At 34.2% G+C, this 20,123-nt stretch overlaps 5 protein-coding genes and 1 pseudogene across 6 annotated transcripts; 5 read left to right on the forward strand and 1 right to left on the reverse strand.

Annotated features, from left to right (window-relative positions):
• The first annotated feature begins 156 nt into the window (after positions 1–156).
• Positions 157–634, forward strand: LOC108662952 (uncharacterized). The gene has a single exon (XM_018125064.2). The coding sequence runs from the start codon at positions 315–317 to the stop codon at positions 579–581; it is 267 nt and encodes an 88-aa protein (XP_017980553.1). The 5' UTR covers positions 157–314; the 3' UTR covers positions 582–634.
• A 1,305-nt stretch (positions 635–1,939) lies between these two features.
• LOC108662955 (uncharacterized) lies at positions 1,940–2,557 on the forward strand (annotated as a pseudogene).
• A 1,347-nt stretch (positions 2,558–3,904) lies between these two features.
• LOC18593807 (uncharacterized) lies at positions 3,905–4,478 on the forward strand. The gene has a single exon (XM_018125065.2). It carries the CDS (start codon positions 4,132–4,134, stop codon positions 4,396–4,398), a length of 267 nt encoding a protein of 88 aa, XP_017980554.1. The 5' UTR covers positions 3,905–4,131; the 3' UTR covers positions 4,399–4,478.
• A 1,245-nt stretch (positions 4,479–5,723) lies between these two features.
• On the forward strand, positions 5,724–6,107 carry LOC148761484 (uncharacterized). The gene has a single exon (XM_088808415.1). It carries the CDS (start codon positions 5,763–5,765, stop codon positions 6,033–6,035), a length of 273 nt encoding a protein of 90 aa, XP_088664541.1. The 5' UTR covers positions 5,724–5,762; the 3' UTR covers positions 6,036–6,107.
• A 4,622-nt stretch (positions 6,108–10,729) lies between these two features.
• On the forward strand, positions 10,730–13,620 carry LOC18593809 (vesicle-associated protein 4-1-like). Of its 2 annotated transcripts, none has more exons than XM_088808487.1 (7): positions 10,730–11,181; positions 11,265–11,356; positions 11,660–11,741; positions 11,838–11,965; positions 12,740–12,817; positions 12,923–13,042; positions 13,137–13,620. In XM_088808487.1, the coding sequence occupies exons 1-7, from the start codon at positions 10,929–10,931 to the stop codon at positions 13,182–13,184; spliced, it is 801 nt and encodes a 266-aa protein (XP_088664613.1). In that variant the 5' UTR covers positions 10,730–10,928; the 3' UTR covers positions 13,185–13,620. The 2 variants fall into 2 exon arrangements, with proteins under 2 accessions (XP_088664613.1, XP_007021247.2); XM_007021185.3 differs by having other exon boundaries at positions 10,732–11,181; positions 11,286–11,356.
• A 3,232-nt stretch (positions 13,621–16,852) lies between these two features.
• Positions 16,853–19,037, reverse strand: LOC18593812 (membrane lipoprotein lipid attachment site-like protein, putative (DUF1223)). The gene is made up of 2 exons (XM_007021189.3): positions 18,288–19,037; positions 16,853–17,435 (listed from the first exon to the last, which is right to left on the reverse strand). The coding sequence occupies exons 1-2, from the start codon at positions 18,759–18,761 to the stop codon at positions 17,076–17,078; spliced, it is 834 nt and encodes a 277-aa protein (XP_007021251.1). The 5' UTR covers positions 18,762–19,037; the 3' UTR covers positions 16,853–17,075.
• Positions 19,038–20,123: the final 1,086 nt, after the last annotated feature.

A 20,123-nucleotide genomic window follows, 5' to 3' on the forward strand; every position in this document is an offset into this window, starting at 1 on the left:
TTGTCTCTCTCCTGCTCATTGGCCAGGTGCAAAGGCAGATCTTATTGAGCTAGATCTTGGTTTCTAGAATAAAACCATGGGTGTTCTCCCAAACTGCCTCTGGTTTTGCACTCTCATTTATTCTCCACCGCCCCGCCCCCCCCCCCCCCCCCCCCAACTAGCTCTCAAACCTTTCACTATATAAGAAAACTCCCCCCTTTGTCACCCCAGAAAACCACAAATTCAGACAAAATCAAAAGTCTTGCACTCATCCAAATCCTCTCCAGCCTAAACTCTTGAGTTCAGGGAACCCCAAAATCAAAAGAAGAAGAGATATGAGTTCTGCAAGGAAAGCTTGGTTGGTGGCAGCAACAATTGGGGTGGTGGAGGCATTGAAAGATCAAGGGGTCTGTAGGTGGAATTATGCATTGAGATCAGTTCAACACCACGCCAAGGCTAACATCAGACAGTATTCCCAGGCTAAAAAGCTGTCTACCCCGTCTTCGTCTGCTTGGTCAAAGAAACTGAGAGATGACAAGTTGAAGCAATCTGAAGAGTCCTTAAGAAAAGTTATGTATTTAAGCTGTTGGGGTCCTAATTAACCCCTCCTTTCTACATTATTTTGTGTATATAATACTAAAATTTCCATCAGAAACATGGCTCAACTTCCCTTTTCCTTTACACTTGTTGGATTATTGAGTGAAAATTTTGGTTATAAATCAGAATTGAAAGTGCCAACAGTTGCAAATTCCAGATGAAACCTGATAAACATATTAAACTGTAATTTTCATATAGAGATTAAAGCTCTAAATCAATGTTTGCTCAAAGACTTCCTAATGCCTATCTCAGTCATAAAAGCAAGCAATTAGGATTTAATTACAATTATGAACATCTTGATGCTTGGGTTAACCATGTCCATATTAAGTTTGGGCTGGGCCAGTATCCCAAGAAGCTGAAGCATATATACTTTCTCATTTTGCATCATTCTAATAATGAGAAAAGAAATAAATAGTGTAAATCAAAATAATCGATTAAATTAATTGAATTCGATTTTCAGCAGTTCACGGATAGACCCAAACTTATTTTCAGCAGGTAAACAGTATGCTTGAAACTTACTAGGATTTAAAGGAATACCATTCATAGATCAGCAAGTTTAGCAGTGGATTTGGGTGTAAAGAACTGCAAGGTGCTCTAATTATGGAACAAAAAAATTGTAGTTTTCTGTTTGTAATCAGAAGGTTAAAAGGAAAAAGAAAGAACCCTTTGGATTTAAGACTATTCAGCCAAAACTTCATGGTTCAATTCCTATTGTGTATGCAGACAATGAGAAGAATATCAAATTATTAGAAACTTCAGCTGCAATGCCAATGCTGCATCTTAACCTTTAGTACTACCTTTTCCATGGACTAAAAATTGTTAGTATTGTTTTTAACAGACAACAGTCCTAATATACACTTTTTTTAAGATCATAAAGCTTAAGAAATTCAGACTTAAAACTAGGAAAATCTTATGATCTCTGAATTGCTTGATTATTTATGATCAAACAAATTCACCAAGTTTCTGGAAGATTTGCTAATTTTACCAATCAAAATTTACAGAAGCAACAGTGTCTGGGTGAATCTGATGACATTATGCCATTATCCTTCTGAAGTTTGTTCAAATCTCTGAAAGCTGATTTTGGAAGATTTGCCCCTTTTTCCTCCCCTTTATAGGCTGACAAATGACAACATCCTGTTTTAACTATATTTGGTTTTTCCGAAGCTAAATCAGGGGCTTCCATGAAACTGCACTTGCCAGTTGCCAGACAATAAAAACAAGAGGCCACCCCTTGGTTGAGTCAGTGTATCCTCCTTTTTCTATTCACACTTTTGTCTCTTTCCTTGTCACTGTCCAGGTACAAAGACCGATCATATTGAAGAAATAAATAAATAAGCTACTCATGAAAATGGACTTGGCTCCTAGAATAATACCATAGGTGTCTCCCAAACTGTTGATAAAACTGCCTATGTTTTTGCACTCTCATAAATTCTCCACCACCCCCCACTATCTCTCACACCAGTCACTATATAAGAGAACTCCTCCCTTTGTCACCCCAGAAGACCACAAATTCTCAGACAAAATCACCAGTCTTGCACTCATCCAAATTCTCTCCAGCCTTAATTCTTTAGTTCAGGAAAGCCCAAAATCAGAAGGACAGGAAATATGAGTTCTGCAAGCAAAGCTTGGGTGGTGGCAGCAAGCATTGGGGTGGTGGAGGCATTGAAAGATCAAGGGCTCTGTAGGTAGAACTATGCATTGAGATCAGTTCAACGCTATGCCAAGGCCAACATCAGACAATATTCCCAGGCTAAAAGGCTGTCTACCCCATCTTCTCCTGCTTGGTCAAAGAAACTTAGAGATGACAAGTTGAAGCAATATGAAGAGTCCCTAAGAAAAGTTATGTATTTAAGCTGTTGGGGTCCTAAATAGCCCCTCCTCTCTACATTATTTTGTGTATATAGCCCCTCCTCTCTACATTATTTTGTGTATATAATGCTATATTTCTATCAGAAACATGGCTCAACTTCCTTTTTCTTTACACTAGTCGGATTATTGAGTGAAAATTTTGGTTATAACTTACAAATCAAAATTGAGAGTGCCCACAGTTGCAAATTCATATAAAATTTGATAAACATGTAAACTGTAATTTGCATACAGAAATTAAAGCTCTAAAATTCAGGATTAGCTCAAAGACTTCTTCACACAAGCAAGCAATTGGGAATTGATTCCTAATATGGACATCTCATCTCTTTCTATACGGAATTTGGTACATTCTCCCTCATTCAATTGCACCATGTCCATGTTATACCATGATTATTTCACTCACAGAGGTGACATATATATAAATCTTATTAATATTTTTAAAATATAATTAAAAAAAACTTTCCATCCAAAACCGAAATAACCAATCAAAATAAATCGACTTCATTTATTTTTATTTTTAATTATTGTTATAATTAGGATAATTTTTATATTTTTTTATGATAATTCAGTTTTCGAAATTAAATCAAATACTCACCCACCTTTAATTCTAGAATGAAGACTTGTGCTTTTTTCTAGTTTTCCTACCCAGATATATATATATATATATAATCAAATTATCCTTAAAAAGGTGGAATGGATTTCAAAGAGTTGTCATAAAACAAAACAAAACAAAAATTAAAAAATAAATTCCATCAAGGGGAATATTCATCTTTATGATGTATTTGACAATGATTATTAAATAAATAAATAACTCCAATTTAAGCCACAATCATGGAATCGACATCTTTCCATATAAATTATTGAACCCAACCAAAAACAGTGCAAGTTGATATAACCTAAGACAAAATTATTCTACCTTTTGCCCTTAACTTAGGGAATATAGTTACTCAAATTTGTCCATTTTACAATCCTATTTTCTCTCTATAATTCTGTACCCATGTTTTGTTAATTTGCTTTAATAGCATAAGCTAAGCACTTGGCTTAGTACCCAAAATTCTAGGAATTCTAATTCCTAATTTTTTTAAAATTTACAGTTCAAATCCATCTCAAACTTAAATATAAAATACTCATATTTTATATAATCGAATTAAATATTCACTTATACTCACTCAAAGAGTATCTATTATCATCCCTATATTTGTTGTTTAAGCCTTTTTTTTTCTTTACATAATTTTATTATATCCATTATCCTCCTTCACTTCCATTTAAGGCACAAATAAAATTTCCACAGGGGCTTCCATGAAACTACACTTGCCAGAGAAAAACAACAAAAGGCCACCTTATCTTAGATGAGTCAGTGTTAAGTCAGTGTATCTTTCTTTTTCTGTTGACACTTTTGTCTCTTTCCTGCTCATTGTCCAGGTGCAAAGACAGATCTTATTGGGCTAGATCTTGGTTTCTAAACTAATACCATGGGTGTCTCCCAAACTGCCTCTGGTTTTGCACTCTCATTTATTCTCCACCACCCCCCACTATCTCTTAAACCTTTCACTATATAAGAAAACTCCTCCCTTTGTCACCCCAGAAAACCGCAAATTCAGACAAAATCAAAGGTCTTGCACTAATCCAAATCCTCTCCAGCCTAAACTCATAAGTTCAGGGAACGCCAAAATCAAAAGAAGAAGAGATATGAGTTCTGCAAGCAAAGCTTGGGTGGTGGCAGCAAGCATTGGGGTGGTAGAGGCATTGAAAGATCAAGGGGTCTGTAGGTGGAATTATGCATTGAGATCAGTCCAACACCATGCCAGGGCCAACATCAGACAATATTCTCAGGCTAAAAAGCTGTCTACCCCAACTTCTTCTGCTTTGTCAAAGAAACTGAGAGATGACAAGTTGAAGCAATCTGAAGAGTCCCTAAGAAAAGTTATGTATTTAAGCTGTTGGGGTCCTAATTAATCCCCCCTCCCCTACATTATTTTGTGTATATAATGCTAAATTTCCATCAGAAACATGGCTCAACTTCCCTTTTCTTTACACTTATTGGATTATTGAGTGAAAGTTTTTGGTTATAAATCAGAATTGGAAGTACCAACAGTTGCAAATTCCAGATGAAACCTGATAAACATATAAACTATAATTGCATACAGAAATTAAAGCTCCACATAGAGGTTTGCTCAAAGACTTCCTAATGCCTATCTCAGTCACACAAGCCAGCAGTCAGGATTTAATTACAATTATGAACATCTTGATGCTTGGGTTAACCATGTGCATATAAAGTTTGGGCTGGGCCCATAGCCCAAGAAGCAGAAGCATATATATTTTCTCATTTTGCATTTTTTAAGTTTACATTCTAATAATGGGAAAAGAAATAAATAGTGTAAATCAAAATAATCGATTAAATTAATTGAATTCGATTATTGATTAAGAAGGGTAGTTTATTTGATTGTTTTAGTCAAAATTTGATCAAAAAATTGATTATTAATAATATATTTAATATATAAATATTGTTAATATTTTTCAAATATATCTCAAAATATCTTTAAAGTATATAATATATAAATATTATTTATACCTATTGAATATAATTAAAAAATAATCTACATTCACGTCATTTATTATCAATTTTTTTATTATAATTTAATTAGTTTCGGTATTTTTACTAGGGTCGAATTAATTTGATTTTCAAAATTTTAAAATCGAATCAATCAAATGCTTACCTTTAATTTTATATTTAAAGCTTGAGCTTTCCACCGGTTTTCTCACCCTTACATACCCAAAAAGAAAAATTATTCTAATAAAACAAATAAAAAATAAATCCCATATTCATCTTCATGATTGACAATGATTATTAGAAAAAAAATAAAAGAAAAAAGGAAAAAAAAACTCTAATTTAAATCACAATCATGGAATAAAGACATCTTCCAATATAAATAATTGTATCCCAATCAAATAATAGTGGGGGAAAAAACGCAGTGCAAGTTGATATAACCAAAGACAAAATTATTCTACTTTTTGCCCTCAAACTTAGGGAATATACTTACTCAAATTTGTCCATTTCACACTCCTCTCTTCTCTATACTTCTCTGCCCCACATTGAAACCACCGATTAATATATATATAAAATTCTTGTCCAAAACGACAGTCGGCATAAGCTAAGCACTCGTCGTTTAGTACCCAAAAATTTCCTTTTACCATAGTTTAACTATATTAAGGACCCATTAGCCTCCTTCACTTCCATTAAGTCTTTAACAAAAATAGCGAAAAAAATGGTTCGATGACGACGTAGTTTTGAGTGGGAAGGTTTTTCGGAGAAGAAGAAAATGTGGATGGTGGCAGCTGCAATTGGAGCTGTGGAGACATTGAAAGATCAAGGCATTTGTAGATGGAATTATACACTAAGGTCCGTTAAGCAGCATGCCAAGAACAATATTAGAGCTTTTGCTCAAGCTAAAATGCTCTCTTTTTCTTGTTATTTGTCACCAATGAGCACCATTTCCAATGATGTGAAACACTGTAAGATGGAGAAATCAGAGTTGTCAATGGAGATAGTTTTGCAGATGAGTTGTTGGGGTCCTTCCACAACTAGATTTTAGAGTCAATGGTTCCATCTTCAATCTTGTAATTTTGAATTATATACTGATATATTTATACATATATATATATATATACATCTTAATTTCGTGTAATTATTTTCTTTGTTTATTGATTAGAACTTGTGAAAATTATCAAAATATTATCAACAGTACATAATTAAGATAATTTTATGATAATTTATAATCTCGATGACGGGAAAAAAAGTTTCGTAATCTCGTACAATTTTTTGAAATACAAAAGATTACTATTTTATTTATCGACTATAAAAGTTAAAAATTTCACATACGGATATATAAATGTGTTTATAAATTAAATAAATATGTTTAAAAGGTTTATCTTAAATTATGGTATTAAAAATCATCACATTAATGATTAATTATTACATTTAGTAAAAAACTATTACTATAAATAGGATATTAATTAACTTTAAAATATACTTTGAAAAAGACTCCTTAGCATATTCCCAATAAAATATGTTAAACTCTTTTATATCTTCGAGGGTTTGAATTCACCCATTGAATTCAAAACAACCACCCATAAATCTGAGACTGGAATCCCAAAACCACTGAATTCATCCTCAGTTTCTTCACAAAACCACTTCCTATGTCAGTGTTCCTTTCTCCCAGGGAGTTACTAGAACCAGAAAAGTAGAAACTGGCCTTGTTTTTCTCCAAACCTTTATACAAGTACATAAGCCCAGATGACATGTAACACGTATATAAAACCCCCAACAAAGAACATTCAATTCATTCAAGAAATACCCTGGAAAAATATTAGAAGAAAAACCCAGATTGAAATCTTGCTTTTTGTGGTCCTTGAGAGTATCTGAGAGATGGGTAGTAATGAAAGAGTGTGCAAGTTTGAGGTGGCATTCAAGTCCATGCAGCAGAAAGGGAGTGGTGGTGTGGCAGAAAGAGTTAACAATGGTAGGGGGGAAGATGGTGGGATCAATCAAAGGGAGAGATTGAATGGTAGTGATGATGGGACGTGGAAGAGAAAGAGGGAAGAAGAGAAGGCTGAGGCTCTCATCCATCTGATCTGCTGGGGACCCAATTAAGTTCTTACAATTATCTGTTAAGGGTAACTTCCTTGTTTTGTCATGTTTGAAAAGATGATATGTTTTTCAAGAGATTCTGGGCCTACAAATATTTGAGTGTTTTATAGGGGTTAGTTGTTATGTCTTGTACTCTTTTTTTGTGCTGTTGGAAATGGACAAATCTAAGAGAGGAAATCATAGAATTTTGATTAGAGGCTAAGCTAGCTAGTGTCATATTGTTGTCAAAAACAAAGAAAAATGTCAATACGTCAAAAACAAATGATCAGTTTGTTCTACATTCAAATTCCAGTGGGCGGAAAAAAAATTCAAAGCGACAAAAAATTAAATCTTAATAAATCATCTCAATAAAGTCATTTCGTCACTTACAATACTCGTCTCGTATAAAAAAAAACTAGTTAATATACTATATTTAGTAATAAAATACAAAAATTATCAATTTTTTTTGTATAAAATAATATGAAAAAATCTGAGATAGTCCAACCAAAAGAAACAAGATTCAATTTATTCTATAAGGAATTATTTATTAAATATGGTCCTTGACCTCTAACATGTTTGGTCTTCAAATAATTTTTCTTGGTCCAAGAAGTTTCCAGTCTTTCTGACAGGACCAAGAATAGGATAAAGAAATAAATGTGTGGGTCGACTATTCCACCAAAACAGAAACTGTTCAATGCAAGACATTAATATGTTTCCATTAATATAAACCCTAACTTTTGCAGGGTATCAACATTTAAAGCTTAGGTTAATCCACTTGGTCAATTGACTCAATTTGGATGGTATAATTAAGAGGCAGACTTCAATTTTATTCCCCAATTTTTGTTGGACAAGGTACAAAAAATTTCACATGCAAACTTTCTCATAATTATTTTATTTTTACGTATTCGGTTAACGTATATTTGACTAAATAATTTAAAAGATAGGGTTTTGTTATTTTCGATTTCATCATAATTTCATGAGGGTTTAAGTAATAAAATGGTCGTGTATTCGGATCATCATCATGAACTCCTTTTAATGCGATAGATAAGTAAGTATCTAACTCTTTCGTTATGATAAATTATATTTTTTAATAAAGTCTTTAAAAACAAAATACACGAACATACATGTATTTATACAAAGAGAAATCTTAACTAATGATAGCGTAAGGCATTAAATTGTTCATATTCAAAAATAATTTTTGAGAATTTTGAAATATCAAAATCTATAATATGGGAAAATATTGCTTCAAAAAAAAAATTTTCTTTTGTTTTACAAATTATTGCCTCAATTAGGTGCACAAGGAAGAGTAACAATACAGCAGAAAAACATTGGTCATGCAATGATGTATGTGATGTGAGCCAAGTTCATACTTTGATAATGCACAAACAACCTTGAAATTCATTAGTATTATTATTGAATCAAAAGGAAACATCCAAAAACTTGTAGTGCATGCATGATATTTATTTTTTGCAATAATTGTGAACCATCCTTGCAGTACAGACAAAGCCCATTGCTTATCTGTGTTTGGTGGCTAATCTGTTAGCCAACAACAAATGCCCTTACCCAGTGGCAGATCCAAGTTGGTGGTCGTCAGTGTTTCAATTATTAATTTTTGTTTCGAATCGTATTATTAATTTAATTTATAATTTTGTATGATTATTTATTAATTATTTTTTATATAAAATTTTGAATTCGTCATTATTTTTGCCGAATAGTTCAAATGAAATCACGTCTCTTTAATTTAATTGAATCTACTTTTTTAGTAATGACGTAATAATTGTTGTACCACATTGTGTATGAGCTTTTACATACCATTGTCTATGTGTGAAAATGACTTCATTTAAATACCCAATGGTTTAATTATGTGTAAAAAAATGTGCTTCATTACGAAAAGGGTCCACAAATTAGTACAAGTATTTAATTGTTGGAATTTGGATAGTCACTTGAATTAAATTTTGAATCATTCAATTTTTGTGTTGGTACAAGTTAGATTAAGTCGGAATTTAGGTACACAATCAAACACTATTAACACTATTAATATATAAAAACCTTATGTTACAACATACCTAATTATTATTTATTTACCTATTAATCTTATAGGCAAAGGAATGTATGATACAAGCATGTATTAAAATAATCACAACAAACATGACCGGATAAGATAAGGAAAAAATAATAATACTAAGTTAGAATTATGTGATTATTAAAATGCGATGTCCCATCTATAATAAATTATAAAAATATTGCTCAATCCGAAGAAAAAAAAGTCAGCTTATTTAACTAATCCCCCAAAGGATTAAAACACTTTCCATGTTTCATTGACTTTATGTAAATAAGAACAAAATCTAGTGTTAGTAAAAATAATATAATGTATTAATATTAATAATAATGAATATGTCACATTAGCAATATCACGGATCTCAATTAAGTAAGAGATGAGATGAATATTAGATATATAAATTAGATCTTTCACTACCTATTAAGCATATCTTTTGGGTTGAGAATGTAGACTCATGATTTATAAGTTTACTTCAACTCTATTTTAAGAGCTTAAGGTCACATGAGATTGAGCTTCAGTTTTAATCCGTTACAAGTGGTATTGGAGCAGATCTAAATCTTCACTGATGTAGGACTCTCATGAGAGATAGAAGGGTCAAGGTATAGACTAGTGTAATAGTCTCTCTTCTCTAAGTAAAGAGCTAATGCAACGAGACATTATATAATCTCATGAGAGATGGAAGGGTCAAGGTATGGACTACTGTAATAGTCTCTCTTCTCTAAGTAAAGAGCTAATGCAACGGGACATTATATAATTAAGTAGGGTAAAATACCATAAATCTCACATAAGTAAGAGATAAGACGGATCTTAGGTATATAAACATTGATCTTCCATCATCTATCAAATATGTGTTTTGGATTAAGAACGTGGATCCATAATTTATAAATTTACTTAGGTTTTATTTTAAGAGTTTAAAATCATCTGAGATTGAGCTTAAGTTTCGACTCGTAACAAACATCACATGACATAAAATTATAAATAAAATTTAAATTAATTGTTAATCGTAAAATTTTATTTAATTTAAAATAAAACACAAAATTTTAATCGAATGCCATAAAAGAAAAAAAATTATATTTTTAAGTGTTATACCTTTAAAAACACTTAAAAATTTAAAAACCTGACACGATTAATACTAATATCTTTTTTTATATTTATTTGCTATGTTTTTATTTGGAAAATGTTCATATTTAAAAAAATTTATTTAATCATTTATTCACCTAATTAATTCCTAACTTCCCAACTAACCCTCCAACAAACCTGGCCGCCCTTTGTAAATGCACCTCCTTGACATTTAAATTTTTTTTTTAACCTTTCACCTAATTTTATTAATCCGTAATTAATGAACTTCCAAAAAGCCCAAAAATAGAGGAAAAAAAATAATAAAATGACGAAAGTACCCGTCATCTCTCTCTTGAGGAGCTTGTACTTTGAAACCAAAAGTACCCTTGAATTTTAAAACTCGATGACGAGAATGCCACCTAAGTATACTCGCATCAGCAACGGATGTGAATTGAAATAAATTATCGTTAAATATAGAATTGAAATCCGACCCGCGTTTAAATTCGGCTAGAATGTAATCCATTTTTCCCATGTTCAAAATTAACAGACAAAAACAAAAAAAACAAAAAAAAAAAAGTTACGATAAGTATTAAATATATATATAAAAGGAAAAGCAAAGGAAAACTAAGCAAAAGATTCAATTCCTCGGGGATTTTTTGGTTTTTTTTTTTCTTTGAACAACAAAAAATAGAGAGATTTGCTTTACCTTCACAGTCGACGGGTTAATTCTGCGGCGGAGCCATGGCGATCGCCAACCAGCAGCAGCGGAGCTCCGAGAGGAAGCTGTTTAGTCTCTGTCCCTTTTGGCTAAGTTCCTCTACGATGAACAACTCTTCGTCATCTTCCTCCACTCAAAACCTCAACCACAACAGCGACCGTCATACGGAAGCGGTTACCGCTAAGCGCTCCAAAACCGTTTCTTCCGTTGCTAGATCGCTTCTCCCTCCTCGGCGCCGGCTTCGGCTTGATCCTACTAATAAGCTCTACTTCCCTTGTACGACACACCCCCGCTTTGCTTAGCCGTTGACTTTGCAGCTTATTTTTAAGCTAAAATTTTTATAATCTTTTAATTATTAGTTCTTTTTTGTTTAATTGTAGATAAGCCTGGAAGTCAGGTGAGAAGTGCGATCAGGTTGAAGAACACGAGTAAATCTCACGTAGCTTTCAAGGTAGAATCGAATTATTAATTTTTTTATTTACTTCTCTTGTTTTTTACGTTCAAAATTTACTGTAATTTACACATTTTTTTTTCATTTGTATTATGATTTTTTTATGACTTAATACTAATTTTCTTTATGTTCTCGCTGTCAATTAAAATGAGCCTTCTCGCGACAGTTATTACGGTTATTTTCTGAAATGTAATTTAAAATTTGCAGTTAATAATATAATATCTGATAATTTCATTGCATTATCTGGTTATTTTATTTTATTTATTTATTTATTAACTTTTTTTGTTTGTTCGTTGTTTCTAGTTTCAAACTACTGCGCCGAAGAGTTGTTTTATGCGTCCGCCCGGTGGCATTTTAGCGCCAGGGGAAAGCATTATTGCGACTGGTAACAAAATCTCTTACGATTTTTTTTTAGATTTTATTATAATAACTTTGTTTGGTTAAGTTTCTACAATGTTTCTGTGTGATTCATTGTGGGCAGTGTTTAAATTTGTGGAGCGTCCCGAGAATGATGATCTGCAGGTGGATTTAAAGGATTTAAAGAGTAAAGTCAAATTTAAGATAATGAGTTTGAAGGTGAATGCTGGGGAGGAATACTTGCCTGAGCTTGTAAGTCAGTAATGCTCTTGCTTGCTGCAAGTTTGCCGTCTTGTGTTTCTTGTTTTTGTTCAATAGAGGCTGTTGTTCTGTTAGCATTTCATTCGTATGAATGAATACATTCGAATGGAAATTTTCAGATATTTGAAAATGTTGAAGTGGAAAAACTGGTTTAGTTGTTGGTATTGTAGTTGATTGTGCTTGTTTGTGTGATGGTCAACATGCATATGGAATTGTGGTTAGATAACACATCTTTAATGAGTAATCTGGTTGGGATCCTATTATCTGTTGAATTTGCATTTATTATGCACAACAATGATCCTTTTTTTATCCTTACCATTGCTGGAGCAGTTGTTTTTGTTAGACCTGCCTGCATGGTATGAATTTAGTCACAAATTGCAATGGGAAAATGTGGGGTTTGGATAGCTTTTTGATTAGGTAGTTATAGAATAGTTTGCATTCATGGGAAGTGCCAGAAAATTTAATTGTACTGGTTTTATCTGAAATCTCTGTTACATGATCATTGGTAGGATGCCATGTCATCTGGTGTGGGCGTGTTCAATAGATCCTTTAAGACATAAGATTTTCCTTAGACTATTTAAAGTTTCCTCATATTTCTTTTTATTTAATGCTAATGTTCTTGCTTGTTATGGGTTAATTTAATTGTGTACTTTTGTTGGACATGAGCGGTTTGCATGTTTATGCTGTTAAGTGGATGTTAACTCCTTCTAAACTAAAGACACTGGTGCTAATAGAGGACTTTTGATTATGCCTTCTCTTGTACAGTTTGATGAACAAAGGGATCAAGTGACTGTAGAAAGAATTTTGCGGGTTGTATTTCTAGATGTGGAGCGGCCTAACCCTGTAAGTAGAATTGAATTGTTCTTATAGTGTTTTGCTTTCTGTACTGCAGATCTCCTTTTGGTACTCCTTCAATGCTTTATGATGCTATTCTTCTTGTTTCTGAAGGCATTGGAGAAACTTAAGCATCAGTTGGCTGAAGCTGAGGCTGCTCTCGAAGCACGCAAGAAACCACCCCCAGACACAGGTCCCCGGGTTGTTGGGGAAGGTCTTGTAATTGATGAATGGGTAATCCACTGTTTATATCATCCTACTACAGTGCTGTTTTTCCTTTATTTCCTTCTTATTTTACTTACATATGATGATAACTGACTATTTTCAGAAAGAGCGAAGGGAGAAATATTTGGCACGTCAGCTAGTTGAAGGGTAGATTCAACATGAAAGTGTTGTTTGCTTTGGCTGCATGTGCATTTTCTTCTTTGGTGGAAAAGATGCATCATTTGAACCCCCTCAATTTGCGCCTCTCTCGGGAGGAATGGTGAAGAGATGAGTCGACAGTCCAGTTCCTGTAGAGGAGAACAGTGTGTTCTCATGCCATTATTCATCATATGAACAGTGTAAAGGTCAAGGTACCCGATCTTGGGCTAAAGCCGTCCTACTTGTAGATAATGGGTTTTGTTCTTGTCATGAAAATAAATGCAAAGCACAATGCATTATCATATTTGGTTTACTTTTTTCGAGGCTGGAGTGCTTATATATATGTTGCAGGTGTTTAGCCTCGTTTTTCTGATGCAATATTGCCTCTGTTTTTTCTGATGCAATATTTGATTGAAATTCTAGCCAATGAATTCTCTACGATTGTACCATACTCTGCGCCTGTATTTGGACAAACATGAATCTCGCTCTGTTTTGAAGTGATTTACATATTTCATTCTGTTTTGTAATGATCATCTGTTCTTACCATAAAAACGAAACAGTGCTAAATTTACTTGTACGACACTAGCATTGCAGGACCATTTTCCTTTCTTTGAAGAAAAGAAACTGCTCAATGCAATCCTGCTTCCTCGTGTTCATTCCTCTCATGATTCTTCGTCCAATTGCCGTGTATGCGTAAGCCGGTTCTCCATTCCATGGCAGAATCGAAGCTGAACCTCAAAACTTAATTGATTATTGCTTGCACTTCTTTTGGTTTGGCAATTCTCTTTCTTTCTTTCCTTGGGTGTGAAGCCATGAACCAAAGAATAAGGTTGTAGTCGTCTTTTCATCCTTCTTCAAGTTGTTGGGTATAGTATTTAGCTGAGCCCTCATTACATTAGTAGACTATTAAGAGTGTCACATCCAAACCACTTTTACTATGGAACCTGAGTTTGAAAACGAAAAGGAGAAAGGCTTCGAAGCTGAAACGGCATGAGCCAAATTTCCTTCGCATTCTTCCCTTTAATAACGACGTATAAAGATTGTTACAACAATCCAAGAACTCCCACTGAGATATACTGTTTTTCCGAGAGATACAAGAAGTGAGATAAGAGTCCCTTTTATGGGTAATTTAAAAAAAAAAAAATAATGATATCTGAAATCTTATGTTTTAAATTATTAGAATTTGAAAAAAAAAAAAAAATAATATTAAAGATTTAATAGCCGGTATTCATTTGGATGATATTATCGATTTAATGTCTAGTATTTATCTGGAAAATGTTATAATTGTGAGCAATGTGTAGTTTTGTAATGTATTTTCTATTTTTAAGGTACATGTCAAGAAAACTAATTTCGAGAATCTGTTTTAAAATTGTCTATGACTTATTTAAGTAAGAGAAAACAATAGAATGTTATGGATGTAAACAAGAGTATTGAATGATTGATATTTTTTTTTTATCTAAGTAAAGTCATGGCAGCCGGTATGCCATATCCTTATTCTCCTTGACTTTGTCTATGGGTCAGTTGTCAAAGCAATTACAACCTTAAACATAGGCTGAGTGCTACTAAATTGGCTCTTTCCTTTACCTCTATCCGCATGATGTGCTCGTTACATATCTGAAAGGGACTGCCATGCTAGTCCTCCAGCCTCCTTGTACATTACCCCTCTACCCTTCCATTCTCTCTCTCTTTCTCTCCCTTTTTTTTTTTCTTTTCATTTATTAGTTAAGTGTCTTACTAACTTCTTTTTACTTAATTGGCAAGTAAATAATTAATTTTCATTTTCTTGTAAATTTTTGAAAATCGATTCCAGCTTTACTATGCCAGTTAGAGAAATCACGTGATGATTATGAAGTCAAATGCTCAAATACAATAATTTATTATAATACATTACGAGGGTTCAGATATCCAAATGATAAAAAATTTGAATCATGATTAAGTTAATCAGTTCGGTGAAAAAAACTCATATTGATGTCTTAAAAAAATATATAATTTTTAAAAAGGGAATTACTGAGCAAAAGAGACGGAGCAAGTGGGCTAGAAGGGCTCCCATTCTTTAAAAGTTTAAAATTTATAATTTTTTCATTTTTTTAAAAATTTTATAATTTTACCTTTATATATTTTTTAATATAATTATTTTATAAATATTATTTTAACCCATAAATATGAAATCTCGACTCCGTCACTGATTAGTAGGATCTCAGTGACCTACGGAGTGACAGATGGAGGATGTTGACACACCAGACAAAACAAGAAAAGAAAAACGACGTTGTCGTTTTAGTCTATGTTCACTGCATTGCTAAGAATTCCTCACTCAAGTTGCCCTGTTTGATGTCAGCTTGAAAAGGAAAATCAATTAAAATGATGTCATCCTGGAGATTACTCTTCCTACAGGAAAGGTGAGTTCATTACCAAACCAAGTTGTGCAGTGTTTTTTTCAATCGAAAACATATGGTCTGATCACTAAGGAAACACAAGTCTTCTTCAGTAGATAAGAACCACCTGCAGCAGGTTCATGGTGGGGTTTATCAATCCTTATTGCTTACATTGAAAATAATTGTCTGCGAACTATCACGGGTTCAGTAACTTAAGCACAACGTCGTGCAGCCTTAAGCTCTTCTTGTCGAAACGAGTTTAAGAAAGGCTTAACCAAAATTAATCAAGAATTCGAGGTTCTTGAAACTGCACAATAGGCAATGGAAATAAGAGAAAGAAGAGAGGAAGGTTTGAGAAAAGGACTAACATGATTGATTATGAAAGAGGACTATACTCAGTTTTTTTCACCCTCCAAAGGAAGTATGTGTTTCACCACATTGGACACATTACCTATTCCCTGTTCAAAGTGAACTGAGATTTTACCTTGAAGGGAAAGCTATGTCTACAGAGTCCTATCCCTTTCCCTACGGAAGAGCTGCTTGTTTTGCCAGTGGTTTTTGTATGCCTATCTGTCAACTTGCATCTCCATTGTCTTTTTATAACTGCAAAGCCATGCTTCAGGCACTAAACTCATTCCTCAAAACTTCAAAATCTTTCAAGGTTTTCCTTCTCCCAGAGTTTCCTTTCTGATTCTGTTCCTTGATGTTTGAAATGATGCTTACGAAGAAGGCGTGTGTTAGTATTATTGTAACCATGGGATCTGCAATTATGCTCAAAGATCATAAGATCAAATCCGGACCATCTCCTCTCAAGCCAAAGTTGACAGCAATTGGATCATCTGCGGTACAAGAAAAACTCATTTCTGGTGTATTTTATGGATTAAAGAAGTTCACCAGAGCCAGGAGTGAGGGACACCAAGGAGCAGAAGACTCTCTAAGGATGGTGGTCTATTTGAGTACTTGGGGACCCTACTGAGTATTTCATTGAAGTCTTGGCCCCTTGTCAAAACCTGTTAATCTGTGCAGCAATTTCTGGTTGTATAGCAAAAGAGAGAAAGATGTTCCACATATCCATGATGAAGAACTTGCACAGATATGGCAACAATCTGAATGTGTAGAAAATTGTATATATTTTACATTACACAGATAATATAAAGACTCTTTGTTTTTGCAATATATGTGGAGTCAATTAGTTCAATCCTGTTGAACATTTTCTGGCAATTGCAGGTTGCAAATCTTTGCTGCTAGGACTGCCTTCACTAGTTCAACTGTGATAGTAATCATAGGTAAATTATAAAAGGATTAAGCATTGGAAGGTTAAAAAGAATATCATATAATGTATGCAGATGTCTCTCTCCATTTCCTAAAACATAAAACCAGGAATAAGAAGGGAATTCCAAAAGGAAAAATGAAGAAAAGAAGTCAAGGAAAAGAAAAGAAATCAAATACCTAAGCAAGAACACATCCTGTACATAAATTGCCTAAAATTGTAGCCAGAACACAATACTTCATTAATTTTTTCAATATTTTTTTCACATATCATCTGGCAGTTGAAAGTTCTGTGAACCGAAAATTTGGTGGGAGCTGTTTTGAACAAAGACAGCAATAGCACATTTGTTGCTATTGAAACCATCCCATAGGGTGAATGTAACAGTTCCTGAGACCGTCTTCTTGGCAGAGATGTCTTTGACAGTGCAGAGCTTTTCCAGCTTCCTAACCACAAAATCATTGGATAGGACTTTCCCTTTGTTCTCTCCTTGAGGGCAGTCATTCACCAATCCGTTCTCGTATAACGCCACCATAATGTTGACACCATTGTTGTCTACCTTAGACCTCAAAGCTCCTGTTAGGGTCACCTGCAAGGACTCTGACGTAGGCCTTTGGAAATTTGCCTGTTCAGACAAAAATAGATTTGCATGATGATCACTTTCCCCACTGGCAGTAATTAACTTGATAATTTCTTTCAGTTTCAATGAAGATCAACATAAATTGCAGGAAATGATATGTGCTAGACTATTCATAATAGACAAAATACATTTTTCATGTATTATATCAACAAAAAAGAAGGCTGAATAGTCATGTATCTTCCTTTAAGGTGAAGAGACCTATAGGCTGAAGATCTGGTGATGAGGCCCTGCTTTAGTATAAGAAAAGAAAGAGTTGGTGAAATCATTTAATGTGGATTTATTGTGGGTTAGACTTATGGTTTTCCACAAACAGCTGATGGTCTTGCAGTTCAACATCATTAGCATTTAGCAGAAGCAAAATGGACATTTTCTACCCATATTTTTGAGCTTGATTTATATATTCAGTCTGCAAAGGTGAGAGACAAGGGACAACATATAGATACTATGGCAAACCTACCATGTGTTCCATATACACCCAGATCTAATTGCTTACCAAACTTAGCAAAACCAATTTTTTTTTCCTTTATTGACATCAACTATTCAATGTTAAGGGACTTTACAATGTATTGATGCATAAAAAAATAAAAATATTGCTTAAAATTTATTGGTTTTCCAATATTTTAGATAGTACTTACATAGCCCTTAATTTCCCTGAAGCCTATAATTTTTCCATTATGGATTCATGATTGCTTACCAGAGTCTAGACCTTAATTAGCAAAAACTTCACAAATTGTAACAAATGGCTAGATCTGGAAATTCATCAATTCAAGCATGCAATGATGCAATTCTCCATTCAAACAAAGACAAGATAAAGAACAAAAGGAGACCACTACAAACCTGGAATGTTGGAGCAAGGAACCTGGGTGCACCAGCAATGGTGGATAACAAAGCATCTTCATCGTTAGCCACACACTGAGCCCTGCCTTGAACCACAACCTGCGGTGTAAACATGGTGTCAAGCCTCAAGGACTCTACATAAGCCTTCTGTCTCACGGTCCATTGGCTTGAGCCATAAGGGTCTTTCCACCCCATGTAATCCCAGTAGTCAACATGGTAAGCCAACACAATCACCGGTGCAGCCAGCTGAAAGTCCCCTCTCCCCAGCCTGGACAACAGCAGCTCAGCCGCCGGCGATGTGGCACATCCCTGTGAAGAGAACAACTCCACCAGGATTGGCCCTTCAGCTGATGATGGTGGTGTTGTCGCTTCAACCACTGCTCCATTGGTTTTCCCATGTGCTGCATGGACTTCATTTCTTGATGAAGACGAAGATGCACCCCTGCCAAAACAGGCGAAGAGACGGCGAGCCATGTTGAAACCTGGTGCTCGTCTCTCTCTCTCAGGGGGTGGCCTAATGGTGGTCTATCAGCTCACAGGAAGGGAGAGAGATTGATCAGAACGTTATAGTAATATAAACAAAAAGCAACAGGAAGTTCTTTGGGATACAAAAAAAAAAAAAAAACAAAGATTTTATTAAGGTAACTCGAAAGAGTGGTAGGGAGGGAAATGTGGCGAGGAAGATGCTAGAAGGCTTGGAGGGTTTTGAATGTTTACTTTCATCAATGTCCTTCAAAATTTGTACACTTTTTCTTCATATATTTTTGTCTATTTTTGAGGCTTTATTAGATTTCTTTTACATGGGATGAATACAGGTGGGGAAAGCTTATTGGATACCGTTGCGTTACCGACACGAATGTGTCGGTGACAAGTTGTCTTCCTGTCAGGTTTGGGTTGGATGTCAGTGGGGGATTGAGCACCTTCACCAACAGGCTAACAATACATCCTTTGGCCTTAGAGGGAAGGGTTGACAAGGAATCTTGACAGTAAAGAAACACAGAAATTGTTCTCAGGAGAACAACCCTGTTAGATATTTCGGGTGGGAGACAGTGCAGAAGTCTTTACTTATGGGTTGGTTGAGTTGCTGTCATTGTTTTTGATTCTACCATCCTAACATATTTAACAGGCACAGCTGCCTCTGCATTTGTTAATTGTTAAACTACTTTGTCTTTAAGTGCAGGTGGATTTGATCTGTTGGTCAGGTGAATGGCAATTTTTAGCTGGCAGATCTTATATATCAGTTAAATAATTGAGAGGCTGAGCAGTCAGGAGAGCTGGCATACCTTCATGGGCTTCAATGGTAAGGCTTGTAACAGCTAAAATTTTGAAGCAGCCAATGTATCGATTTGGCCCAGCCTTTTAGAACAGTTTCTGGCGTCAGCTGCTACTCCTATTATCCATAGCAAAAGTATAGGTGCATACCTGAAACCCACAAAGTGGTACATCGTATATTGATCTGATTTCTTGGGTCGCAATGCCATGAATTCATACATCTATTTATATAGAACTCTTAAGAATCACAATGTCTAGATCAGTAAATACACCATGCCTTATTCAATGAATATAGTGAATGGTTTTCAAGAAGATTAATTCATTGCATCATGACATTCAATGGATATAGTGCGTGGTTTTCAAGAAGATTAATTCATGCATCATGACTCTTTGAATTTTCTGAATTAAAGTCTAACCAAATTAGCATCTTTGGGTTGATAACAAATGTGTTATGAAAAGTTATATAACTTTTATTTACAGTAAAAATGAATTCAATATCATGTATTTAACTATTCGTGAAGCAATTCAATTTATTTTTTATAATGGAAACCAAAATTTAACCAT

This window comes from Theobroma cacao, chromosome 7, assembly GCF_053813885.1.
Source record: "Theobroma cacao isolate CCN51 chromosome 7, ASM5381388v1, whole genome shotgun sequence".
In the NCBI taxonomy this organism is placed as follows: domain Eukaryota; kingdom Viridiplantae; phylum Streptophyta; class Magnoliopsida; order Malvales; family Malvaceae; genus Theobroma; species Theobroma cacao.

Coding starts and splice junctions, on each gene's coding strand:
- LOC18593812 (XM_007021189.3), bottom strand. CDS start 18,761: ATGGCTCGCCGTCTCTTCGCCTGTTTTGGCAGGGGTGCATCTTCGTCT. Junction 17,436..18,287: donor TCCTTGCTCCAACATTCCAG/GTTTGTAGTGGT, acceptor TTGTCTGAACAG/GCAAATTTCCAAAGGCCTAC.
- LOC18593807 (XM_018125065.2), top strand. CDS start 4,132: ATGAGTTCTGCAAGCAAAGCTTGGGTGGTGGCAGCAAGCATTGGGGTG.
- LOC18593809 (XM_088808487.1), top strand. CDS start 10,929: ATGGCGATCGCCAACCAGCAGCAGCGGAGCTCCGAGAGGAAGCTGTTT. Junction 11,742..11,837: donor GGAAAGCATTATTGCGACTG/GTAACAAAATCT, acceptor CATTGTGGGCAG/TGTTTAAATTTGTGGAGCGT. Junction 13,043..13,136: donor GTCTTGTAATTGATGAATGG/GTAATCCACTGT, acceptor GACTATTTTCAG/AAAGAGCGAAGGGAGAAATA.
- LOC108662952 (XM_018125064.2), top strand. CDS start 315: ATGAGTTCTGCAAGGAAAGCTTGGTTGGTGGCAGCAACAATTGGGGTG.
- LOC148761484 (XM_088808415.1), top strand. CDS start 5,763: ATGTGGATGGTGGCAGCTGCAATTGGAGCTGTGGAGACATTGAAAGAT.